Source organism: Pelodiscus sinensis, chromosome 11 (genome assembly GCF_052426305.1).
Source record: "Pelodiscus sinensis isolate ZL-2025 chromosome 11, ASM5242630v1, whole genome shotgun sequence".
Taxonomy (NCBI): Eukaryota; Metazoa; Chordata; order Testudines; family Trionychidae; genus Pelodiscus; species Pelodiscus sinensis.
Genome location: NC_143062.1, coordinates 26738527 through 26765663, shown reverse-complemented (window position 1 = coordinate 26765663; position 27137 = coordinate 26738527). Strand labels below are relative to the sequence as shown.

Below are 27137 nucleotides of genomic sequence, written 5' to 3'. Positions count from 1 at the left end.
TTTCACAAAAAAAGGAATTTATTATTCTTAGCAGTATTCACCTTGAAGAAATATGAGGAAAGCATACACTTTTTACAGACAATATATAAACATGTTGTACATAATTAACAATAACTTAGTTCACTAATCCAAAAATAAGCAAAATAAAAAATCAAGAATAAAAACAGAAAATACTGCAGAATTTTTATGCTGATACAAGTACAAAATAATTTAAATCTTGACTGCCGTTGTCTATGCTGCAGTGACTGACAATATATTGCACTTTGTCAACTGTATCAGTAACCCATTCCTCTTCCCCCTCCCTCCCATGACCCCCCCAAATCCTGCAGAAATTTGAGCTAGGTACAAATAATGTACAACTGTACCATAGTAACAGGTAAAAAGACCAAATTTCAACTCAGCAAATTAAAATTCCTTACAGTACTCCCGACCAATATTTTCCCCCGTTCATTTAGTTCGACTTTTTTACAAAGTGCACCTTACACAGACTAGAAAAAGGAGGAAAGCAGGATTTCCATGGCTGTTTGGTCCTTACTTCATAATCAAATATTTGAATTACTTAAGGTGAAAAGAAATTCACATCCATTTTTATGTGGGTTTGTTTTTAAGAACTTTTGCAGTAAGATACAATTGGCTTGATCCAAAACAAAAAACAAAAAAACAAAAGAAAGAAAAAGAAAAAGCTCGTCACGAAATAAGCTTACGCAGTTTACATTATCGAACCCCTCTGCTCACTGGGGCATTTTTATCAGAAGTATAGCTAAATATGTACATCATATGTTATACAGGAGCTTGGTGTTCATGAGAGTCATCAGGTTGTAACAATCAATAGAATACACTTCACATTGGCAATAGCTTTGTTTTCAGTTGTTTACGTACAATATGGTTTAATAATGGGAGACTCATTTTGTAGTATTTTTTAAATATAAAATGTGCTACAGGAAATAGTTGTCCCCCTTAGAACATTAACCTCCCTTACCTCGCCAGCTTTTGCTGCTTCTGGGACTTGAAGGATATGTGAAGCTGAAACTGATTGTCTCTCTCTGTTTCTCTTGTCCAGTGATTTTAATCCACTTTCTGCCCTTTCTCACTCCCAAATGTGAAATGTGCCATAGCCTGGATGCCTACAGACAGCACACGCTCTGGCTGTGCATGGATGTGGTAGCCAAACTACAGTAAGTTTATCAAAGCACCTAGTCTGTGTCTTAAGCAGCAGCTGCCAGGAAGGCAGAACAAAATGCTTAACTCTCCAGCATGTTTTGAATGTCTTGTGCTGGTTTTTGCTGTTGCTGATAGACTACTAGAAGTTAGATGGGAGAGCTGAATAAGTCGCCTCTGGCTTCTCCCACCTGGCACAGGATTGTTCCCTACAGTGTATTCGTTTAGTGATTTGTCCTATTCTGCTATTTATGGAATAACATTTTTTTAAATAAAATCTTTCATGTAAAGGAAAAGAATGCAGGAGTTGTGTCCAGATAATCTGCATCTTGGGCCCATTACAGTCCCATATTACAAATATATTTTTGCTTTGTTTTCCCCTCTGTCTCATCCCTTCCCTAGTAGATATTTTTGTATGTAACATTGATGAAGAGAATCGAGAGGTGGCTGTTTAGCATACTCTTTTCCCCCATTATCAAGCTGTGTTTCTTCTAGCAGGGTTGGCTCCCCACCCCCAACCTATCCCCCACAAAAAAGGCACAAAATCATGCAAGTCAGAAGGTTTGAGGCTCTTTGTGGAAAACAAGAGCAAAATAAATAATGACTTTTTGTGTCTGGTTTCCTTTTAAAAATTTTATAAAGTTGTCCTTGTTTCTCACCCCTTCTCCCCCGGACAAAGTCCACCATAGAAATCCAGTAATGGGTGGCTACCAGCCAGCCTGCTCTGCCTTTGGAGGCTGCTGTCTCTTTACAATATTCACAGTAATAACAGAGAGAGAAAGGAGAGCCAGTTCCAGCATCCATCTTCCGCTGCTTCTGCCATCTTTGCTTCTGCTGGGCCAGCAGGTATCAAACAAGTAAGTTCTTCATTTTCCTTATACCTGAGGAGCAAAGTGCATACCAGGCACCATTAAGCATTTCTGCAGCAGACCCATCATTGCGAGGCTTTAGTCCAACCCTAAGTGTTCAACCACACTGGAGCAAGATCCCCTTTTTCCTTCCCTATGTTCTCCTCTTGGCAGAATCTTTCTTTACTCGGTGTCATCTTAGAGCCCCGTGTTCTTAATCTGTGTGGGTCTCTTGATATTCAGGTTCTATCCCATGGCTGTAACCATGCTGGATGGATGTGGATGTCCAAATGAGATGCTGGAAGATGGGTGAATGGGAGTAGGTGTGGGTAGGATGTGTCCAGAGTGGCTAAAAGGTGGCAAATGCCCCATTGGTGCCATGTGACTGGCAAGAGCAGCGGCACTGAATGGAGAGGATTTCTCCTGCATGCACTTGGACAGTTCCTCAAAACACTCAGAGCCTTTCTTGTTTTTCTTTGATTTGTTGGACATTTTCCTATTCCTGGTCTGAATCCCTTCTTTCTTCATAGTCAGTGGCCTGTTCACCTGCAAGACATGAGAAAATCAGGCTCATGCAGACAAAATTACCTTATTATGCAAAAGGGAAAATATCTGGGCATCCCCTGTGTGTTTTCCTGGACAAAGAACTTTTTCTGACCAAACAAAAGTGTGCTTCTCTCTGCAGATCTTGTTTATATTGATTTGTTTAATGAAGCCGTACACACACAAAACTCAGACATGAAAAACAAGTTAGACTGAATTTGGCAGCTTATGGCCACCCTTCCTTCATGCTCAGGGCTCGTCAGCCGCGTTGTCCGGCAATCTACGCATGCGCAGATCACCCGAACCTGGCTCTTCCAGGTTGCAATCTACTCGCCACGGGCGAGTAGATCTTATTTTTAGTCAAGCCCTGCTCGTGCTTACCCTTCATGCACACACCCCATTCATTTCCTAATAGAATAGATCAAACAAGACCGTACAAACTGACATGGAATTCACTTCTCCATTCAGTGTGGTCTCTTACTAGTAAAGCTTCAACTTCAAGTTACTTACATTTTAAATACTGGTCTAATGTGTTGAATAATTCCTGTTCAAAACTGATTCTTATTAAACAACCTTTACTACTAAAAACAAACAACATAAAACAAACATTTACAATTCTACATAGTGGTACCTTCCCCCCAGGATTAGCCTTTGTGCAGAATCCATTGCTGGAGAGAGAAAGTGCACACAACATGCTTAACTAAAACTAATGTTGTAACTCTGTTTTGCCTGATTTGTCCAGGCTTCAGAAGCCAAGCTAATACATTGTAATGTCAGTGAACTTAGCATCACTATGCCAACAAAGAATGGCTCTGAGTCCCCAGGGGAACCTTGGAGGAGAAAAAAAAGCCTGAAACCAATAAAAGGCCAGTGCACGCCATGCAGTTAAGGCATCAATCCCAGCTAAGCAAGCAGAGACACACAAGACAAGCAAATACTCACATTGTGCAATTTATAGTAAAGTCCACAGGCATTACAAACTGGGTCTCCATTTGCATTACGTCGCCATAAGGTAGTAGTGGTTGTCTGGCAGTTGGCACAACAGGTCCCTGCTCTCCTAGCCGCTGACTACCCGAAAGAAAGGGAAAATTATTTAGAGGTTGCTTGGAACAAGTTTTAAAGGTCAATTTAGGCCTGATATGTAGGACTTGTAACTAATCATAAATCTGTTTACAGAATAGAAAGGTCAGAGCCATGTTGCTTTGAATTTTTTTTCGGGTTTTGTTTGTTTATTTGTTTGGATGTAAATGGTCCCCCATGGTAACGGCCACCCAAATATTAGGATATTGGGCTACTGCATGAAAACCAGTGAGACTGAGTAATCTATTTTCATTGTCCAAGACAAAAGTAATGCAAAACCTAAGAGCACTGATAATGAGGCAAAATATATTTGTTTGTAAAAGCTTTTTCTTGTAGTGTTCCAAGATCAACACACTTGGATTTAAAAAATATTCTTATTATCCATTTGTTGTTGTAGCACAATGCAAGAAAGTAGGACTTTAAAATATGATTTTTAAGTTGATAGTGTCCCCTTAAAGGTGATCAAAAAGGAAAACCAGCTGTATTACTTAGATGGGTGCAGTATTTATCATAGCCATCACTTAAAATTTCAGTTTCCATTTACAAGTGAAAGAGAAAACAGAACCAGCTCCAACTTTTGTTAAATAGTTTGCAAATCTAATCTCATCCCTTGCAGCAATAATTCTGCTACCTCTGCTACTGCCTGTGTCCCTAATTCATCACTTTCTAGGCTGATAAGCCCCAAAAATATCCTCTCTTAAAATCTATCCTCTCTTATTCGTATTGCTTAGCTTAGCTGAATACCTTGGGGAGCACAGGAAACCTGTCAGCCTCCTAAAATGAGAATAGCAAGATAAGAAAAAAGTTAAATCATGCTAAACTCGCATGGATTTCATTAGTAGTGAGAGACTCTACAATAACTGGGACCAAGGGTACCATTTCCAAAATTGCTAGGAATAGACAAAATGCACACCATGTTTTGGGGAGACAGCCTTATTAGATAGGTTCAACGATGCTTTAGGAAATATTTAGGATACATTCCATTTTGTATGGCCCAGTGAATTCTGAATACTAAATATTTATTTTCATAAATACTCATAAAATATCTACATTATGCTATCTTCCTGAGGGCTCTGCTCCTTAAAAATGTTTACAGCTGGCTACAAAAATCCTAGGGACAAACTACTACACATTCTTCCCTGCACCCCATTGATGCTCCTCTCAAAGCATTGAGCTTCTGAGAGAACCCATAATATAACTTCCTATAACATTGGGTTTTCTCTGCAATCAGAGCTTTATGCAACTCCTAATGCATTTTCTGAAGATCATGGCCTTGATCTTACTCTCACTTATAGTATAGTATGCTGGTGTGCATCAGAAGTAACTCCACTGAAGGCAGAGGGAGTATTCATTCAGTAGGGTGAGACTAGAATCAGGGCTGGGAGATTTATTTGTTTCAGTCCCTGAGCTAGCCAGCCAGAACAAAGCTAAAAGAACTGAGGAAAGGTGTACCCCCCTTGTGAATACACATGTAGGCAAACCAAACACAATTTACTTTAGGCCTTTAAGCCTTGACAATCTAATTTTGGCATGCAATAAAAAACTAATATTAATAAACTCATAAATGAAGACAATCTTCCATGCCCAACAAATGAGTGAATCACAAACATTAAACATAAAAACACAACTCAAAAATCTAGCTCCCCCAAATTTCTGTGAGCTAAGCAGGGCAACTTCCCAAAACACTAGAAGGTAGAGAGCTATGTTTGCTTATTTGAAATGGTTTATTGATACTAAACGATGCTGCTTAACTCTGTGGCTTGTCCTATTCAGTCTGGCAAGCACTTCAGATAATGTTACACTGTTGTCTTAACATTTTTCTCTGTGTGTCAGTCACTTTCGAAGGAAAGCGAGTCATTAAGAAGCTTGCATAGTTGAAATTCTGGCTCACTACAGAAATCCTCTGTATCCTATCCCAGCATTAGATCATTAAAGCGAACACTCCTTCCCTCCTACTAGGCCAGTAAAATGTCCCCCAAATGACAGAGATTTAGGCACTATAAATCATATGTCTCCAAATATATGTATATATATATATATTAGTCTTAGCATTTTTACACATTATTTGTGGAGTAGAGGGTATTAGAAATTACAAAAGAGCAGGCATGACTGGCATGCCTTGCCTATAGAAACTCTCTAAAGCTTTTAGAGTCAGGAAACAGATACACAAAGTTTCCTTATCTTTAACGTACAGATATCCGGATAGGAAACTACTACCAGGAGCTTAGAAAGGACATTTTTTTTAATCACCCAAATGAAAATACAAAGTATAGGTGACTCCATGGAAAAATAATAGGTTTAAAAAAACACATTAGGGGACTGTCTGAGGAGGGAACCAATATTAATATTGTCAGGGAATAGAAAAGTGAAAATTACTTCATGGCCTTTATACAAATAATTACTAAGTAGAGAGCAGTGGGTTTGACTCATCTGACTTTTTTGCTTTTTTCAGGTTGGAATTTTTTTTTTAGTACATGGAGTGCGGTCACGCCTGTAACCCTTTCATAACTTGTACACATCTGAACTGCCCCAAGAGGCCAAATAAATGAGAAATCAAATGAAAGATGCCATCTAAAGATCAGAGTATATATTCATAAGGAGATAGACAGCTACACGTTATAGTGTTTTTCCCAACAGAAACAGAGTGTAGGAATAGAAACAGAGGTTGCTAGCCTGCTTGCATTCTATATCTTGGCATGTAACTGCTATGGGTGGAGTCCCTGCAATCTGTCTTTAGGCTATGCTGTGACCTCTAAGTGACTTGAGAGTCATGTACAATACAAAATCTAGCATCCATAGGGGCTCTGAAGCACAAGAGATGAGCCCCTCCATAGGTAAGTTCCTTTGTATAATTTATTCCCAAACCCAGCAGAGACAGACACCTACCAGTCTTCGTTTAGGTTTAATGAGTGGTCGATTTTGACCGTTCATTTTGTGGTAGAGCCCGCAGGCGTTACACAGGTAATGCCCAGTGCCGTCTCTTCTCCAGAGAGGGGTGGCAGTAGCTCCACAGTTCACACACTCTCTGCCTTCTAAATGGAAACACGAAGAAACCGGATTTCTTTCTTTAAAAACAAATTCACAAAAGCTTTTTGGATTGTCCTTTAGGCATTTTGCAGAAATCAAAACAGTGCATTATGCAAGCATAATCAGACAGCATTGATTATTTACAGTACATGTGGCAAGACTCTCCCCAATGTATCTAATACAAGCTAGTACTTTATGTTGTGATCCAAAAATAATTGCTCTCTCTGTAAGGTGAGAAAGAGGGACACCCTTGTTGTGTCAAATGGAACTTGTATCATTCCGGGAACAACAAGAGCTGCCTTATCATGTAATGTGCACCCTTACCCTGCCATATCTATTGCACCGCTCTGGCTAGATCACATGTTATTCTGTCACACACACACACACACACACACACACACACACACACACACACACACACACACACACACACACACACACACACACACACACACACACACACACACACACACACACACGGCACAAATTTTGAAGAAAAGGGGTTATCCAGAACTGAATCTGGACCAAAAGATTCTTTGCTGCAAGTGCTGCAAAATACTAAAATAAAGCAAGACAGCTTGGAGGTGGATAGGCTATCTAAATAGTTCAGTGATTATTTTTATTTCAATTTATTTTAATTTAGTTGAACTGCAGCATTTGAAAAGCTTATATTTAAGCAGGCTCTTTTCTGCTGCTTATAAAAACAACTTGTTCTGAATTTTACTTTTTAATTATACAATTTTGATTTGGTAGGGAGGTTTATCTTACTCTTACTCTTTCCTCATTTGTTTAATGCTTTAATTTTTGGCGAGGGAGAATACTGTGTTGTACAGTGGCCCAAATAGAATAAAAACACCAAAATCCAATTAAAGATATTAGCTCACTCACTTTGTGTCTCCAAATAGAACTTGGCATGGAAACCCTTAGATATCTGCCTTTTTCTTCCCCCTCAGAAACCTATTTGCAAAAAATTCACTGCCTCTGATGGTCTGCTTAATTTAGGAAATTCTCTTAATATAGTTTATGCAAATTTTACAGTATTTAACTGCAGAGGAAATTATTTTTGCTAATAACTGGACCAGGCCTTGTCCAGTTCATCAGGGTTTATGTCTCCTTCAGCTAGGGAGTGGGTGGCTTTTAAACAAAATAGTCTGCAGTGAAAAATGAAGGGAGTTTTGTGGAGCTGAGTTCTTAGCTTTTGTCCCTCCTAGGGCAGGAAGCTGCAGGAGTCGTCGTGTCCTGAGTCTTAGCTTTCCTACAAAAACAGTGAGTGGTCACGAACTTTCCTCAGTTCCATGCGCGGGGCTCCCATGAAAACAAAACAAAACAAAAAAAATCAAGATCACTCACTTCCCCCATCTAATAAAACCCTCAGCAGCTAAGGGACAAAAAAGGCCCTTAGGGATCCATTTCTCTGCAGTGACTTAGCGCTGAAGCAGCCGTTGGGGAGGAGGGGGCGGCAACTGTATTTTAATTTTCTTTTCATGGTTTAAGTAAGAAAAAAACCCAGCAGCCACATTTCAAATGCGGGGGTGGGGGGGAATCCTTTAAAAGGGCGATTTGAAATAGAGTTGATATCGTACAATATCTGATCTTTTTGTTGCAAAATTCATAAAAGAGATCATGTTTCTTAATTCGTAGTCGCTTTAAAAATAGAGATGTGAGTGTGCCGACATATTTAATGTGTTCAAAGGTAGCTGTGAAACGCTGTCCCAAATATACACCATTTTATTTTCTTCCACCGTTGGGTGTATAAACTGGGAGGATGAATTAAGTGAAAGGGACAACATACAGCGTTCTTAATTAATTTGTCTAGAATCAGCCGGTGAAACGTCAAAGGGGGATCAAACCTCGAGTCATCCCTGAATTAGCTGGATTCAGAAGACACTTTTAGGGAGGACTGTTTGGAGCAGAGAGGGGAATAGTTTGCGGTTCATTTTTAGCAAACACGGATGTGTCTGAGGCAGGGAACAATCCTGTCAGATCGCATTTTCTCGCGTGTATTGAGTTGGTTTAAGTCAGTGTTTACTAGGTACCTTTGGTCCTCAGCACTGGTATGTAAACTATTGAACTTTGGCTCCTTGCGTGATCTGAAAGAAATCGAGCCCTCTGCAGTTTTAAAGCAACTGGCTTTGTAAGTTCAATTGTGAGTGGGCGCTCAATGCTAACAGCGCACGACTGGCCTTTTCTCTCATTAATGAAGGTGCAATTTATTACAGGGAAACAGAAAGGAGCTCGCTAAAAATCCCCTGCATGGAGCCAGTGGAAGTTTTACCAAAGAGTTGCAGGATCTGGCTAAGAATTTCCAGTGACTAGAACCGGCCAGTGCCTTTCTTTACCTATGTGAGTGATTTTGCAGTATAACCCCGTATTTGCATAATTTAGATCTGCCAATTTTTTTTCCTTGATGGGATTACAGTGTCCCTTAGGCCCTGCCATGAGACTACAGGTCTGCAGAGAGCCAGTATCTAGACCTTTCAGAGAGCAATGAACAACAAAAAAACTAGGTCCATTTTTCAGAACTGCCCCCCACAACAGCGTGGTTTCAAAGCCAAGTGAATGAGGTTCAGATGTATCTCTTTGACAACACAGTAAGTTCAAGCAACCCACCTCCCCAGAGTGCATGTCAAAAGTTTGCCTCTCCCCCCCCCCAAAAAAAGAACACACTTCCAGCCTTTCAAACACACACTCATACAGCCTGACTTACACCGCCCCCATCACCAGCCCCCCAGGCAAAGGCTGCACAGGCGCTACAGAGAGTGCAAGGAGTGGTAGGGCTTACCTGAGCAGGATCTCGCCTTGCTCCTCTGCTTGGGGGTGAAGCTGGAGGCAGGCCCCCCTAGGAAACTGCCCGGGTGGAAGAGGCTGCTGCTGTACTCGTGAGCAGCTGGGACATAGGAGGGGTAGGTGGGGATGGGGTGGTGGGTGGAGGGCTGGGCCCCCATGGAGGTTAAGCTGGTCCTCAGCGGGCTGGCACTCTCCATCTTCATCCCGTCCGATAAAGACACTTGGTACTTGATGGTCTCCTTCTCCTCCTGCCTAGCCCCGGCCGAGGAGGAGGAGGGCGAGGCCGCGCTGGTGGAGCTGGGGTCCGGGGACACCTCCTTGGGAGGGGTGGGCGGGAAGCCGAAGAGGTGGGAGCCGGAGTGCGAGGCCGGGGTGAGCGAGGAGACCGAGGCCGTGCTGGCGGTGCTGCTGCCCGGGTACACGGAGATGGCCCCGGGCGCTCCGGCGGCGGACGGGTGCAGGGGCGCTTTGCTGAAAGGATTCACCGTCCAGGGGTTGTGGTGGTGGGCGGCCGAGAGCGCCGCTTTGCCGCTGTCCAGCCAGGGGATGCCGGGGCTGTGGATCAGGTGGGGCCGGCACATCTGGCTCCCGGTCAGACGGGCTGCGGGGAGAGGGGCGGTCTCAAGTCACTCCGGCCCGCAGAGAGGCACCGAGCCGGAGCCCCGGCTGGGGAGGGCGGCGCGGGCAAAGCCACTGGCCGGTGTGGAGAGGGGCAGGGGCCGTGCCCAGCGGCTAGAGCCGGCGGGTTAGTTCTTAGTAGGACGCCGAAGGGCCATATAGCGGGGCGCTCCAGCCACGCACCCCCCCCCCGCTCCAAAGCCCAGGGCGCCCCGCAGCGTGGGCCTGGCTGAACCTCTCCCGGCAGAGCCCGGGACACAAGGCAGGGTCCCCCGCCAGACCCCCGCGCCAGGAAAACCAGGCAAGTACCGAAAGGCTCCGAGCAGCTTGCTCCTTTGCAGCAAAGGAAGCCGAAATGCTGAGGCCGAGAGACCAGAGCGCAGGGTCAGGTGGCAGCACCCCCCCCCCCCCCACCGAAGAAAAAGACTGACTGGCTCTGCAGGCTTGGCGCCCCCCCCCCCCCCAATAAAATCTACCCGCCGTTTGAATTGGTTTGTATTGCATATCCGGGAAGTGGCCCTGTCTCGGGACTAGGAAGTTTCTTTGGTCTGTACGCGCGCACCCACCCACCCAGGCTATTTCCCCTTCCTCCCCTCCCCCCACAGCCCTCGGTTATTTCTAGGGTTAAAGTCCCCCCCGGGATTCCCTTTCCGCGATCCGGTTTTCTCGGGTCTCCCTTTCTAAGGGTTCTGAACCGGCCTCCAAACAAACCCGCTCTCTGGTCATGCCCCGCCCGGCACAAGCCCACAGAGGGGAAAGGAAACTGGGGTTGGAGAGTGGGGGGAGACACGCAAGACCGGTGCAGATTTACCGTGAGCTTGGCTGTAGGACACCCTGGCCCTGGCATGGGCCGAGTTGGCATAGTAAGGGTTGCCCTGGGAGTCCAGATGGTTGAAGAAGACATCGACTTCGTCCGGGGGTAGGAGCTGCGCCGGTTCCATGTAGTTATGAGCCAGTCCCGGGTGGTGCGTCTCCGGGTGCTGCCCGTTGAGCACGGCGTGGTGAGCCATCCAGCGAGGCTGGTCGGTGGCCACTTCCATAGCGGCGCTGAGCCCCCCAGCCCACCCCCCAGCCAGCAAGGATCGGCGCCGGGGAGGTTCGAACACCAGGATGGCGCACACGGCTCACGCTGGGCTCGGGCCGGGGGGCAGAGGAAACGTGTCCCTCTCTTCGCAGGAAAGCGGTGGCGTGAGGCTCCCTGCGACACGCTCAGGACACCACCTGTAGGAAGAAAGGAGGGGTTAGTGCTTTACAGGGCTATCCAAGGGAGGCACGTCACCCTCCGCGCTGTCCACCTGGTTGGCTCGAAGTCCGCAATTCCCAACAGGCAGATGCCTGGAAGAGGGTGGGGGGTGTCCCGCTCTGTGCCCCTCCCCCTCCAAAAAAAAGCTTCTCTTTGTGCTCCGTCGCCCCCCAAAAGTTCCTACTCTGGGTTCCCCCTCTCTCCGCTCCACAAAATAAACAGCATCTGATTTCGAGACTTTTACAACAAAGGTTTCCTCTTTTCTACAAACGTCAAAAAGGGAGTTTTTCCAGCTGCCTTTCCAACGGGGGAGGGGGGTGAGGGAGGTAAAAACAGCAGGTCTCGTATCACCTATCACCTACTTGTAATACCACCTCGGACTGACACAGAAGCAAAAGAGGAAAAGGAAAAGTGAAAGGAATGTTCACAGAAAAAAAGGCAGCAGCCCAGAAGCAATTTCCCTGCAGACTAAACCCAGCTCTATTTCCCCCCTAACATACTTACACAAAGTCTCTCCAAGTGGAGTGAATCTAATTCCAAATGTTTGCAGAGTTTCTTTCTGGGGTTGTAAGTTTAGGGGGTGGGAGGTGGGTGGTGATGGATGGTTGTTTGGAGGATGTGAATGCAGAAGAGAGTGAGTGAGTGAGAGAAGGAAGAGGAGGATTGGATGGAGGTTCTTACTCAGATGGCAAGCTCCACTTATTCTGGCCTTTTTTGTAACATCCCCAAAGCATCCTATGTCAGCCCTGGCGCCAGCTGGACTCAGTTCAGTAGACATGAACTGGGGCGACGCGCAGGGCTAAGAACCTCCGCCCAGCCAATCAGCATCTTAGCGCCCAGCCTCGCGCTGTCATTGGCCCCAGAAATCCACATTCCCTAATTTACTCCAAACATCTTAAAAGAGCTGAACCCGCCAAAGACCGAACCCCCCCCCCGCCCACCTTCTCCTCTCCCCCTCCCCGCAGCAGCACCCAGGTTCGCTTGCCTTGCAGAGATGTAGTTTGTTGTGGCTAGTGTTAACCCAACGCCCCAGAATAAGGTTATGCACAGATTATTCCAACCTAAATGCATTGAACCAAAGGAGTGAGAGAGGGACACCTAAGTGGATCAAGAGGCGCACCCCAAAAAGATGCCCGAGCAGCTCCCTGTTTGAAAGACAACCCTGTTTTTACAGACTTGAGTCGCTAATGGCCCCACACATCTCTGTAAAAAAAAAATTAAGGCAATTTAACGTTTCTTTGATTTGAGTGTGATCATCAATCGGGGATACGCGCTCAAGAACGAACCGGACCAGGGGGGAAGTCGCCCCTTAAAGTGTATGTGAAGCAGGACGGCGGAACCTGCTCCTCCGTAGGAAAGGCAGTTGGATGGTTGGGAGATTTTAGAATAACATGTTTGTTTTCTTTCCTAAACAGTTCAGCGCGCTGCGTGCGCCCCAGAGAGCTTTGGGTGGCTGCTCAGAACGAATGCAGGTAATTTCCCCCTGTTGCATCAATCCAGGAATCATTTATTCTTGGATCAGGATTCTAGTTTCGCCCAAGCAGTTCTTTCAAGTTCAGAAAACTAGGGAGTCGGGGCGTTAGCAAGATGTCCGATTTTGTCGTGGATTGTTACCATCAGGTGAGATCGAAATAATTGTTTGAATCAGCCAAATACACCCACATAAAATTGTTTGGAACCCAGCTGAGGTTGGAGTGTAAATAAGAAGCGTTAGAACCCCAAACTCCATTTGAAGTAATTTTTTAAAATGGCTAGTCGTTGATTGTGTATTTTCTGGCCCGCTCCTGTTACTCTCGGCTACCTGCGACGGTCTCCCACGTAGCGATCCCAAGGGCTGCCCTGGGTCGCTTCCTTGAAATCTTCCGAAATTTTCCCTGCCCTAGTGAGGCAGGCTCTGGGCTCCGGACTTGCTGTGAGCACCGAAAGCACCGCCAGGCCCAGCGAGGCATTAGGGCGTTCTACAAGTCTAGGGAACCCTCAATTACTGAGGAAAACACCACCCTGGTTTAAGTAACTGTTTGTTTGTAGCAGACAATAAACAGACTGAAGCGCAGTGGACCAGTCCTGGCCCTCGGAGCCCGGCTACGCTATCTCATCCCGAACCTTTTAACAACTCGTTTTTATAAACCCTCTCTTTGTTTTGGGCTGGGTTTTGACGTATTTCTCTCCGTTTGAAGCAGCCGAGGCTTCCCCCCATCCTGCTACAGGGCGGATGAGAAGTGCAGTCCGAATCAACAGGCTTTTTATGCAGCGAGCTAATTAATTTATCACAGTTTGAAGGTCCCACTTTTAACTGCCTGTGCGCTGCGGAAAGCGTCTCCGGGGAGGGCGAGACACAGAGAGAGGAGGCAAAGAACAACAGGGCGTCGGAAAACTTAAAAATCAGGACGGAGATGGTGTGGGGCCAGACCCCTACCTACCCCTAAAAAGGTTTATATTAAAAAATAACTAATTGACTGATAGGTTGTGGTGGGTTGTTTTTAAAGCTGTTTTCATTTTATTGTAAATCCTCTTATCTCCTAGATGCAGGGAAATAATTGTTTACATGAGTAGATTTCAAAAGTGGAATCAAAGCAAAGCGAAGGCCTCTCTTCCCTATCCGCCTCAGACATGAATGCAAAGCCAGGGAAGAAAGGTGCCTTCGGGGGACCCTGTGAAGATATTTCTGAGACTGGCCCCAGGCCTTGTCCTATTCCTTTAGCTCCTGAATACATTCCATACTTGTTATTCCTGCTCCTAATTCTTTCCCAGGCCCCAGTGGAAGAGTTGGAGAGGGTGGTTGGTTGGGACCGGAGTCCTGTGCGTGATCTGGTTATATCATTGGGGGGCATCTCTTCCCCTCCCTGCTGTAGGGAAAGTTTTGGGTGTTTTGTGGGAGGAGGAGGAGTAGTTATGATCAGGTTATATTTCCTGGGCTGGGCGAGTCTGGCACAGGCCAGAGGTGTATGTTGCTGGGGAAGGTGTTGTGAGCAGGGTGTAGTATGCTTTACAGGGACTCCACACTGTCAAGTCAGGACTGATGTATGTGTGTTGGGGTGTGGGATATGATCAGATTGTATCGTTCTGGACCTATATTCTCCTCCCCACCAAGGATTGCATGTCTGGTTTGATCAAATTATATAATCCCACTGCTTTTGGGGCGTTAGGGCCAGATGGTGGCTAGGTGGGCCATCAAGTTCCATCATCCGGCTTCAGGCACAGTGTAGTGTGTCTTGAGGTGGGACTGGTCAGATTATGTAATCACAAACACCCTGTAAAGCAGCAGTGTGGTTGGGGGTGCCTGGGATTTAATCCCTGGAGATATCACATACGCCTAAGGCAGTGGTGGTGTGTGGGGATGGATGTTATATAACTGCCCCCTAAAAGCCCATGGGCGAGGGCAGGGCCGCCTGTGTTGGGGTGAACAGGTTACACAACCCCCAACACGGGCAGGGCTGGCTGCTTTGGGAAGGAGTGTGATATGCCCCCCAAACTCTCCACCCCGCCAGGGCAGGGCTGGCTGCGATGGAACAGGTTATATAACAGCCCCCCTCCCCCCACGCAGAGCAGGGCAGGGCTGGGTGTGCAGGGGCAGGTCTCCCTGGAGGGGAGGGGGGCTGGGCCGCAGGATTGACAGCCAGTAATTGGGTAATAGGAGGCTGCTTCTCCCCATCCAGGCGGCCCCAGTCACTCAGACGCCGGGGTCTGACGTCACCCGCCGCTGCCAAATTCGCCAGGAAATGAACTTTTTATTATTAATAATAAAATAATAATAATAATATTCCCAGACAAGCCCCTTTTCCCCCACATTGGGGCGGCGTCGCCCCGGGAACGGGGGTCCCGGACACCCCCAATTCCTGCCCTGCCCCCTCTGCGCCTGCCGCCGCCTTCCCACCAGACACAACAAGCCCAGGTTTTCGAGCAACGAGGGTCAGCCACCGAGCAGCCTCCCTGCCCCCACTTTATGGGCATCTTCCTGCCCGCTGGCCGCAGACTGGGGCAGGGGGCTGCGGAGATAGGGAGGCTCCGGGGCTAAGATTTTGCCTCCCCCCCCCCCCCCCGCTTCCTCGTCCCTCTTGGAAAACTAAGGGAAGCCGGATCCTGCTGCTAGCGCCGCTTCCAGGAGCCCCCGCCCCAGCCCCAGCGTGTGCAGGCGCAGACGGGGAGGTGGGTGCGCTGCGCTGGTGGGCGCCGTGGGGATCCGTGGGCCGCGTGGGGGAGGGGGGAGAGTCGGGGTCTTTAGGGCCGGGTGAGCCGGGCTGTGGAGGAGCCGCCGCCGACCCCTGCCGCCCGACACTCCCCTGCCCCCCGGCGGGGTGGGAGGCCAGCGCGGGCTGGCAGCCGCAGAAAGGAGCAGCGATGCAGTCGCAGCCGGCTGGGCTGGCCCGGCCGCGGGAGGGGTGGGGGCTTGGAGACAGGAGGTCTGGCTGTGCCGGCCGGGACAGGACTTGCTCGGAGCTAGCCTGGGGCAACACCGCGCTCCCCTCCCCCAGCCCCTCGAGGCTCTGTCCCTGCCCCCGGGCCCAGCCAGCCCCGTTCCGCTGGTGGGGAGAGGGGTCTGCTGATGCCTGGCCTCGGCTCTCAGACAGGGCCGGCCGGGAACTCGCCCCACGCCCGCGTCCTGTGCGAGAAGCCGGGAACAGAGTCCTGAACCTAACCCGGTCTTTCGCCGCCACCTCCCGCTGTCCTCGGATTTCCCTCCTCCCCCCCCCCCCGCCTTCACCTTGCCAGCCCTCAGTTCCCAGATCTGGGACCCCCCCAAAAAAATCCCCTCGCCAAGCCCCCTCCCCCTACGCACACACTTCCCGTTTGTTTGCAGCCAGTGAAAGCGATCACAACAGGAGAGAAGGGACCTTGCAAGTAAGTCTGTCAGCCCGCCCCCACTCTTAGGTGAAATCGGGGTGGAGGGAGAGGTGCCCGGGCACAGACACACGCTGAACTAGCAGCTGCCCCTGCGCACTCTTAGGAAGGGATTGGCACCCTACCGAACCACAGATAAAGTCGGCAGCATTGGCAATTCATGGGCGATTTATTCGGATTTCGGCGCTTTAGCAAATATGATCTTCCAATCTCAGGCTGAATGGACCGCGAGCTCTGAAGCAGGCCTGGGGGGCGCAGGAGGGAGAGAGGTGACAGCCTTTACTTTAAAAATGATTTTAAATCATTTTTTTTTCGTTCAGGAAAATCGTTCTTTTGAATGAAAATAAGGCGATTTCAGCTCAGGTATTTTTACTCCCAAAGTAGCAAGCTGCAAACAGCAGACACGGGAACAAACATCTCACGGGGTTTTGTTTACTAGAAATAAACGCTCCCCTACCCCCGTTTGCAGAAGTAACCAGGAGGGCGGTTGTGGGAGAACGTTTCCATAGATCCGAAGAAATTGGAGGAAAAAATCACAGCTCATCTAGCAGCTCCCCACAAAACGCGATTGCAAAATCCCCCGGCGAAAGCGTGGAGGAGAGTTCGAGTTCATTGCAATGGCCGGGCTGCTAATGCGATCGTATTAATGCCGGCGTTAATACAGTCTTATTAATTAATACCAACCTTTTTAATTATTTCCCCGCTGCAATGAGCAAGGCAGCGTTGGGGGGGAGAGGGCTGTTTGTTTTAGGCAGGTGATAAAATCGCAGTTAACGAGCTGATAATTCGTTCATGTTTGTTTTAAAAGACAAATTGTAAAGATTAATCAGGCTGCTTGATTTATGGAGCGACAGACCCCAAAACTGCCCGGGAAACTCTCTCTGAAGCCCCCGTGTCAGATTGCAGCCGGCTCCTGCCACTTCCCTGCAGCCACGGGAGCTCGCTGCTTCCTCTACAGATCTTGCCTGCAACATGGACACCACGGCCAGGAGAGGGAGGGGAGAAAAGCCCAACGCGTCCGCGGGGCATGGAGGAGATACTGGGGACGAGGGGAATCAACTGCACCGTCCTCCTAAAAAATGAACATACAAAATCCAAACGAAATGGCCTGTCCGCCCGCTCCCGCCGCCGCTTCTCTCCAGGGCTGCCTTTGAGCACTACAAGAAATTCTTTCCTGTCGTCCTTTGCCACCATAGCCAGGATTTCAGGGATATTTCTGAAGCTTTATTCCTGTCCCGGCTTGGTGGGAAACCTCTCCTTCCTATCCTAGTGTCTTCCTGCAAAGGCAATGTCTCTGATCGGGCGGTTATTATTAATGAGAATTAGCAATAGTGTGTCCATATTATTAATGATAATTATGGCTTCCCAGGAACCTTAGGGCCAACTACTTTCCCCTGCCTTGGATGATGGCTCTTTCCAGCTCTTCTTTTCAAACTCATGGCAATACACAGCGCGTAACATCTTTCTCCCTGTCCACGTGGAATAGACGAGTTACTAGGCGGTTCAATTCTTTCCAGCGAAATGGCTAGCCCCGGCGTGGAACTCCTGCCTATGTTACCGATACCCAGCAACTGATATTTACCAGAGTGAAGGGTGGGTGGGAATTGGTACTGAACAGATCGCTATGAATTCCTCTCCAAATAGGTTTTAAGAAGTCCAAGTTCAGGGATCTCCGCGCCTCTGATTTACCCACTGTTTGTGTAGAGCGTGGCAGTTCAGTGCTTCTCTCTTGTCTGTTAAGAGGGGACTGTTATTAAATGCCCCGCCGCAGCAACGCCGTGGGGCAAAGGAAAGGCTGTGTGCTTAGGACGTTTATTTAATTAATTCACTCATCGGAACATAAACTAACCCGCACAAGGATCTTCGGCGCAGAAGCTTAACTAATTTTCTGGAGCTGAGATTCAGCCTGTTTCACACGGCTGGTTAAACAACTATTCTGTCAATTTTATTAAAGTCCTCTCTGGAGAGCATCTGCCTGAATGGGCAGTGAGCTGCAGGATTGCAGCCAGCCGGCTCCAGTCCCGGCATTCACTCTGTGGCCCGCTGCATTCTCCACCGTTCCATCTCTATCCCATCTCCTCTTCCAATAGATTGCTAGATGTATTGGCAGTTATGTGCAAAAATAAGGCACGCCAAATGCTTTACAAATAGCCCTCCTTCTTTGCACATGCAATAGTCTGCAGGGGGCGGCGATTGATAAAAAGAAAAATAATTGTATCAGAATGAATCACAACTATCAAACCACACATTATTTTCAAGTGTGTCTGTATATTCTAAACGCTGATAATCAGCTATCGAGGCAGGTAAGTAGATTGATAGATTAGATTAGATAGAATTCGTGCATATCTATACGGATTTATCTAGAAAATTAGTAAAACATTACAGTCTCTTACGAGTTATAAAGTTTTCTTCTCAGCTGAGGGACTGGCTGACTCCCTCGCAGGACTTTTTACTTCTTTTTATACAACAGTTTTGTTAATCTAAATTTTCTGTTGCTGTACATTTTTAAAGGGAAGATCGTCCAGATCTGAAAGCACAGCTGATTATTTTAATTTGATTGACAAGTGATGTCATCTCGTTAAGGGGGGGAAGGAAACATGTTTTAGCAACAGTTAGTGGGACCATTTGATGTAGCAAGACACCTGTGTCTACGATCAATGCGCTCATATGTTCGAAAACAGAAAACATACGTGCTCAGCCCTACACGCGGACTGATTATTTACATGCCCTCAGTATTTGCCCGTTTTATGTGACGAGATTTGAATTGAACAGACCTTATGTCAGACTCTAAAAGCAACACGAAGTGGGAAAAGGTTCAAAAGGGAAATAACCAAATCCCCATGCTCTGCTGTAACAGAATCTGGACCCTGGTGGAAGAAAGCGTTGGCTGAGTTAATCGTTTGATAATTCTCTGGCATCCCGCTGCAGATGGGGAGCGGTTTGGTACCGGGGCACGTTCTGCCAGCCGTTTGTGAGTTTGCAGTTTTGGACTTTTCCTGTCATTTAGCGTGTTAATGAGGCGAGGAGGGAGCAGGCCGCCTCCTACCTCCTTTTACGCCTTAGCTTTTGCTATTTCAGCAGATAATAACAATTATTGCAATGTAAAACCGCTTCCCGGGAAAGGTTTCCCAGACGCCGTAAAGTCAATAGAAGAAAACAAATCTCCGCAACTCCGGCTCCCCTTCCCCCAGGCAACAGGGTTGCCTTCTCTTCGCCCGGATCCTCTGCCCCGGAGGGAGCGGTAGGTACAGTTGCCTACAAATAAGTTGTACTAGAACCGACAACAGCACCGACCAACTACAGTGTCACACACCGTCCGAGCCGCGCGATCTCAGACGCATTGTTCGAACTGCAGCCGCATCTACTTTCCTCTTTGTTTCAACTTCACTCATCCTGGCTGCAAACCCCAGGGGCAGCCTAAGTTTTTCCTCCCTTTGTAGCCCTGTTCTTGTCTTTTCCTATGGGCCACTAATTGGTGCAACCATCAACATGGGAGAAAAGAGAAGGGCGAGCGAGAGGCGCACTTCGTTAACCCCTAAAGGGCCTGAGACGAGAGGGGCCGCACAAGGCACCAGCCCTGTTGCCGGACACATAGGCCCGGTCCGAGCAGACCGTAGGAGCGCACTGCGAGGTACTCACTGCTGAGCGGGCGGCTGGTGGGTGTCCCGCGACGCCTGTCCCCTGCTGCTGCAGCAGGAGCCAGCTCCGCGTTGCCAGGCTGGGGTGCAGGGTGGGACGGGTCTGTGGGCGGGGAGGGGAGGACGGGGCAGGCAGAGGAAGCCGAGGGGTGGGGGGGGAGCAGGCCGGTGGGGGTAGCGCGCAGCCACCTCGCTGCTGCAACTCCCCGTCTTGCTGCGCCCGGGCTAAGCCAGGTACAGAAATAGAAACACGTAGGAGTGGCGTCAGAGGGACACACACCCGCTTCCGGGTGAGCCCTGGAGCCTGGCGGCTGCAGGTACGGAGCCGGGAGCCCTTCCCCCGGGGAGGCGGCCCGCGCGCACACACCGCCCGACGGGCTGAAACTCCCGACTCTGGTTCCAGTCCCGAGGTGCCTGGCCCTTGCTGCAGGCGGGGGGCCTGTCAGAGAGCAGCTGCGGCGGGGAGTCTGGCGGGCACCCGCCGCTTTCCAGACTTCCCCGAGGGCTCCTGCTCCTCCCTTTCTCGCCTCCAGGCCGAGCGCGCGGCTAGACCACTGGGACTCACGAGATGGCACCGCCGCCTCTTCCCCGCCAGCCACTTTGGGGAGCAAACCCCACGCGCCTTTTCCCTCCTGGGGAAGCCTGGTCTAGCTCTCCAGCCCCGGCCGTTCAGAGCGGCTGTTTTGCCCTTTGCCCCGTGGGAGTTTGCGCTCCCCACTGGGTGACCCCTTCGTGGCTCCTGTTTTCTTTCCCTCCTGACTTTTGTCCTTGTTTGGACCCTGGCCATTTGTACCTACGGGTTGTTCCCCTGCAATGAGTTTGCAATTTGTCCGTCGGGATACAATTCCCCAGCCCGGGAGCCCTGGCCTGGCTTTTCTTCTCGCCTCACTGGCTCCTTCAGTCACTCCGCTCCCTCACTGGCTCGCCTCACCCCGGGCGCTGGCACAGAAATCTGCAGGCATCCCTTGACTTGGGCCACATCTGTGAATTTCTGATCCAACCAGTCGGTTAGCTCAGCCCTGGCCGCGCCGGGCAGCCACAAACCCAAGCACCACCGCACGGCTTTGTAAATGGCCAAACCTGCTCAAAACACTGCAATGGCAGCCACAGAGAGGACAGCGCTCCCACTAATTGATACGTGCAATTAATACTCCCCCCCATTACAAGTCGTTATGGTTGGTTTCGGAGCCTGCTACAGAAGGGCGCTGTGGTAGACTCTCTGTTCTATGGGAACATTTTTCAGGCTCTCCTGCCAAAAATTTCGTTGCAGACTTCGAGTTTCTGGAAGCGTGTATCGATGTCAATTCGGATGCCAGCTATTTGGGGCTCAGTCCTGCAAGGTTGTTGTTTGCTTGTTTTTTACTCTGGTAACAACACTCCTAAGGGAGCAATCGCCCGAGTTAAGGCTGCAAGATCGGGCCTTGGAGGAGAAAGAGCCGGTGTCAGTTCCAGAGGCAGATATTTAGTTTTAAACACAATGATCTGTCTGCGGCGCCTGGTTCGTTCTCTCCCTCTGTAATGCCAGTGAGCGTGTGCATAGAGAGATAGGTGCATAGTCCCAGTAACCACTCTCTGGTTTGTTTGTTTATTTATTTGGCTAGCTGCTTTACTTTGTGATGAGTGCAGCCACCTCCAAGAGACCTACGAGTTTCTTTGGGCAGGGCCAAATTTGAGTTAAAACAATGAATACAGATGTGCCCTGGCTCCCGCTTCTCGCTCCAGCCAAACAAGCCAACCCTGCTGCCGCAAATCCTGCACCCGAACTATTCTTATTGAAATCGCCTCAACGCCCTTCAGCCTCCAGTGTGGATTTCCCCCCAGTCTCTGCACCCCACAGCACAGGAGGGGGATAATAAGCAAAAGGGGGGGAGCTGCCTTGGGAAAAAACGCATTGGAGGCGGCTGAAGCCTCTACTTGGGTCATTTTAAATCATGCAAAGCTGTGTACATCTGCTGCACGAGACTGGGACTGCAAAGGCTCCCTGGCTAAGCAGGTGCAAATGGAGCAGAACCCAGGGCCGACGGGGATGCGGGGCTTTCCAGGGGAGAACAAACCCTCGCATCGTGTTAATAACAAATCTGACAACAATGAGAGAGAGCCGGGCGGGGCGGGGGGAAGGCGAGGGAGAGGAGGGTCAATTGAACATTTCATCCCCAAGTGTCTCCCTTAGGGGAAAAGAAATAGACGTTCCGAAGTGGAGAATTTTATATATATATATATATATATATATATATATATATATATATATATATATATATATATATATAAAATAATCAAGACACACACTTAATCCTGGGAGATTCGCTGCTATTAATTCACGGCGGTTTGGTTTGATTTGTTTATTGGCCCGTCGCAATAATCCGTGTGCTTCCCTCTTTGCGAAAGGAATAGTATGGCAGGATGATGTGGCGTTTCAAACGCTCCCATCCTTTAGCGGTAATAGGGCCAGTCTATTAGAAGAGAAAGTATCTGGGAATTCTAAAGTGACTGCGAGTTTAAGAATGAACAAAGACTGTTCATTAGAAATCAGTTTCAGACCGAGATCCATCGAATATATAAATATACCAGCCAAGGAGTTTGCATCTGTGACCGCTTCTTTTATACTTGAGTTGCGAAATCATTTTGGGGACACCAGGTTTACATTATAAACTGAAAACTACCACCCTTTTCCCAATTTCTATCTCGGGGTTTGTTTTAATCTCTGAGCATGCCATTCGCGAGGGGTAAAATGTTTTTCAAACCCGCTAAAAAAACATTATTTCCAGTCGGAATTAGAACAAGATAATTTCGTAAACGTTTACTCTTCCGCGCTCTGTCTCTAGATTTTTCGCTGAAGCATCGCTTCAAGTGGTCCGCAGTTTATTACATTTTGGGAAGGATGGCTTTACCTGTTTTGCAGCTAGTTCAAATAAGACACCCGCTGAGTTATAAAGCAACCGTGCCACGCGAACGATTTTTTCCCATCAGATATGTAGGAGCAGATCTGCACATTTTCAGCAATAACAAATCCCGTGATTTGTTCTGGAAGAGGAAAAACTACCCCAAGAAATACCCTAAATCATCTGCACAGACAAGACGGGTTTATTTAAAACACTGAGCGATCGTTCTTTATTTGACACTCCAAAGCTGTTCTCTGTCACTGGGCATTAGCGACTCTTTAGACAGAAGGGTCCCTATGGAGTGGCTGGGGAACAGCATCCAAAATATTCTGCATTTCCACCCAGGGACAATAGTGCAGGGGTGGCGGTTTAGGGGAGAATGTGTAGAAACAGGACCCCCCGTCCCCTTGCTAAGTACGCCAGGCTGTAAGGACAATCTCTCCCCTGTCCAAGTGCATTGTCTCCACTGGAGCACCGCTGTTTACACTCCCTCCAGGTCATCGCCGCCCGGGTGAGGAAGAGTTCCAGCAGCCTCCCCACAGCCACAACTCGTTGTTTAAACTGGGCTTTTCCCCCCGCTGCGGCAAGGAAAGGCTTCGCCTCTACAGCCCGAAGGAAGCCGAGCCCCCTATTTCATCCCCACCCCGCTTCCCAGGGCACTTTGTCACGAGTTCAGTATTTGTAATTGCCTTACCTTTGGCCAGCAGCGACTGTCCTTCTCTAACTCCTTCTGCCTTCCGCTGGGTTCTTTGCTGGGGGGACTGAGGGTCTTTTTCTTTCTTCCCAGGCTCCTGGACAGCGGCGCAAGCACATCTGGAGCCGCTCACAGTGGCCACCCTTTCGCCTCTGCCTCGCTCGCCTTCATGTATTTGAATAAAGAGGAACGAAAGAGGCTAACTGGCTGGTGAATGCATAAGCAGGTCGGCAGAGGGGTTGCCAGGGGTAGGCTGTTTAAAACTGGCAGCAATTTTCGAGTTGGGCTCCCCCCTCCCTTCTCTCCCCTTCTTCCTCTCACTCTCCTGCATTCACGGATGGCACAGCGAGCCAGTGTGTATTTATGTACATAATAAGGCAGCTCGTCCCCTCAACTTCATTTGCATCATTACAATATCTGTACAAGCACATCGCATTGTCTGCTGCTTGCACCTTTTGTTGCCTTCGCTGTCACCGGCTACGCGACTTGACTTTCATATTTTTAAATGAATTGATATTATACCAACAACACACACAGACACACAAAGACACTACAGTCTCCTAAGAAATATGGGATTCAGATTTAAGGTTTATATAGCCGCAACCTCTCTTTATTTGGTCTTTTATTTTCTCTTGCTTTCAAGAACGAGGAAGAGTGTGTATTATTTCCCTTCCTTGGTGAGGGGAGTAAATCTTGACTGTAACACGCTGGCCTTTTGTCACGGTTTTCATTTTTCTGTCCCTAATTTTAATCGGCCGGACTATGCACCTGCACGTAATATCAGCTCTGTGTGTGGGGAGGGGGACGGGGGAGGAATAAACTCGCAGATCCCAACCAGCGAGTCGTTGTGAGCAAAGAAAGAAATGTTCAAATGCTAGTATCCCAGACCATTAGGCAAGTCAGCCAGAACTAATGTGTTTGAAAATGTTCGCAAGCAAAGGCGCTCTAGACTCAACACAAGGCTGGAAATCTTCACTTGCTCTTTATTTTCTTATTGGTTTCTAGGGAGTTTCATCTGGTCCCCCCCTCACTGCCCCTACCCTACATATTGCAGCCAGCAAAATACATTACATAGCAAGGGCTGAGTGTCTAAACGTGTATATATCCCCGCTCCAAGCAAAGGGCAGGCAGAGCAAGAAAATACTGCCTTCCGATTAGAAAAGGATGGGGCACAATACCAACACTTCAAATGCTTGAAATTCCTTTTGGGGGGAACAAGAGAACCCCACTTTCCCAATGTAAATAATCGCACCAATGTAAAACAATCTGGGTGAAGGGAGAGGAGAAATGCGTTTCAAGAAGGAAACAGAAAAGTTTCATAGGAAGAGAATTATCATAATGGAGGTAAAAAAATATGTGAGCGACAACAACTAAAAATCCTATTTTGCTGGCATTTTCTGTCTGTCTTTGTGATATGGTTTGGGGGTGGGGAAGGTCCTTGATATGCTACAGATAATTCTTATCTGTCCCAAGCAGCCCATTGCCAAAGTAACTGTTTTAATTACTCGCCTGGATCACCCTTCGTCCTAAGAGATGAGATACAGAACGAGATTTATTCTGGGTAAAAAACAAAAGTTGTGCTATTTTTTTAAAAAAAATGTTCATATTTGAAAGGAGAAAGCAAGGCGCTATTGCAAATCCAGGTATTCGATTTTTTTTTAATCCCCTAAATTGAAAGGTTCTGGGAAATTCAAACGAATAGCAGCCGTGGGCTTCTTACGCGTGCATTTTAATGCAGACGGGGACTTTAACCCAGAGACTCTGTGTGTGTGTTGTGGTTTTGTTTTAATTTTGTAGAAAACTCAGAGTTTCGGCTAAATTTCTATTATTTGACAACTGCATTGCAGGCTATGGAGAAGTAACCCCCAAGCTCCACAGTGGCTCAATACAGGTTTTTAAAATGTATTTTGCTGAACGCTGATTATAGGCTAATGATGGGTTTTTTTAAATGCCTGCACGATTTAGATTTCACACTAAAGATGTCATTTTAAAGTCTGAGGGTAAGGGAAAAAACAGTTTTCTTCCACTGTAACAACCATATTCTGCATATTGAAAACTATGATAGACAGTGAATAGGTTTAACAAATACCCCAACCTTTTCAATATTGATTTAACAAAAAAGAGAGGGAGAGAATTTAAAAGAAGTAGCAGCAGCAGCGACGAGAATATAGGCTCAGCAACTCCAGAGGTTCTCCTCCTTATTATTACTATCCAGGGGTAATTTTTCATCTCTGCTAGCTAATCTTTGTTCCTTGTGAAGATAATGAATAGCCCAATCCTTATCTCCTGGGCTCCTGGAGGCTGCTGGAGAATGGGGTTGAACAGGGTTGAAAATTGGTTCCAAAGTGCTGCTGAATAAATGGTGTTCCTTATCTCTCGCTTCCAGATTATCAGGACCCTTTCAAAACTCACACAACAAATACAGCCACCGCATCTAATGCATCATTTACCAGAGCAGATCTCCGCGTTTGATCGGCAGATAGGCAAAAGCTATGTATTCCTTGCTTTACTTAGCATGCATGCATGCTTGTGTGTGTGCCCTGCCTGCGTGTGCACAACCAGCGGTTGTATAGAAACACACCCAAAGTGTGTGCGTGTATGTAAGTGTAAGGGATGGGCTGTCCGTGATGCTGGTATCTTTAACAGCTCGTATTTTGTTAGCACTCCCCCTTTTACTCACTGCTCTATCCGTGGTGAAATAAAGTGCGCTCCGAGCTTTCTTGACACTAGTGAGAAAAAATGGCACAGGAGTGTTTGGGGGCGAGGGGAGACACAGCGTTGTAACGACTCCTCTAGAGCTGCTCGGAGCATTTAGGAGCTGAAAGAACTATGCACCTCCTGGCGCACCCGGACACACCCCCCCCCAGCCAAAGGCTGAGCCCAGGGGGAGAGATCGCGCCACTGCTAGCTAGTCACAGGTGGGGAGAGGGGGGTGTTTCGGTGGGAAACCAAGTGTGACCTGGTCCCCCTTTCAGTGACCGGCCGCACTCAGCCTCTAGGGGCTACCTCCAGTGCGGACATGCTGGGGGAGCGAGTTGAAATCATCAGCTTTGGTCGCGTTCCTTCCCCCTGCTCCCAGAGAGCCGCGCTCTGGCTCGGGGAGGGGTCAATGCGCTGCCCCAGGCGCGCACCAAACTGCCCCTGCTAGGAGCTGAGAGCCCCCTGCGCTTTCCCGGCTTCTCCTGCCTTCCGAGGCGCGGCCAGCGAGCTGCTGGATTAATCCCTGGCAGTGCCCAGCACACCGGCTCCGGGTTAGGGCGCCAAGCGGCGGTGGAGCAGGTTGCGGCCGCCCGGCCATTTAGCTGCGAGTGCCGGGTAAATAATTCCCAGCCGGCCCGCAGTGGCTCCCGGGGGAAGGGGGCGCTGTCCTGCACAGTCCGGTCTCTAGGCGATTAGCTCCGGATTAGCCGCTTACAGACGGATTCGGATTCGGAGCGGCCCCGCGCTGGGTTTTGCCGGGGGGCGCGGGCTGCTGGGGCAGAAGCACCTGCCTGACCCCGGGGTACGAACCATGGGAAGCCCTGCCTGACTCCCTCCTCTCCCCGGGGGGCTGGCGCGGCCCGGGAGAGGCGACTCGGGACACGTGTGAACGGTGGGGAGATAGGGCCGGGCTGCGGGGTATGTTTTCCCCTTGGCGTCGCAATCGGCGCTGGAGGCCAGGCGGGCGCCGGGGCTCATTGGGGGCCTGGTTCCAATGTGCCGGCCTTCCCCGCCGGGGGGGGGGGGGGTGTCACACATGGCCTTCAGATAGCTGGCTCCCGAGGGGCGCCTGGAGCAGGGGTC

At 48.6% G+C, this 27137-nt stretch overlaps 1 protein-coding gene across 5 annotated transcripts; it reads right to left on the bottom strand.

The window, feature by feature from the left end:
• Positions 1-23492, bottom strand: GATA2 (GATA binding protein 2). 5 transcript variants are annotated; one of them, XM_014577422.4, is made up of 6 exons: positions 23355-23492; positions 10873-11282; positions 9439-10044; positions 6516-6694; positions 3492-3617; positions 1-2552 (listed from the first exon to the last, which is right to left on the bottom strand). In XM_014577422.4, exons 2-6 carry the CDS (start codon positions 11099-11101, stop codon positions 2253-2255), a joined length of 1440 nt encoding a protein of 479 aa, XP_014432908.2. In that variant the 5' UTR covers positions 11102-11282; positions 23355-23492; the 3' UTR covers positions 1-2252. The 5 variants fall into 5 exon arrangements, with proteins under 5 accessions (XP_014432908.2, XP_014432910.2, XP_014432907.2 ...); XM_014577424.4 differs by lacking the exon at positions 23355-23492 and adding an exon at positions 19783-20115; XM_014577421.4 differs by lacking the exon at positions 23355-23492 and adding an exon at positions 11809-12143.
• Positions 23493-27137: the final 3645 nt, after the last annotated feature.

Excerpts from the sequence above, each read along its gene's own strand:
- GATA2 (XM_014577422.4), bottom strand. The coding sequence starts at position 11,101 with ATGGAAGTGGCCACCGACCAGCCTCGCTGGATGGCTCACCACGCCGTG. Across the intron at positions 6,695-9,438 it reads CAAGGCGAGATCCTGCTCAG|AAAGAAATCCGGTTTCTTCG; the intron begins GTAAGCCCTACC and ends TTGTTTTTAAAG. Across the intron at positions 2,553-3,491 it reads TTTACTATAAATTGCACAAT|GTGAACAGGCCACTGACTAT; the intron begins GTGAGTATTTGC and ends CATGTCTTGCAG.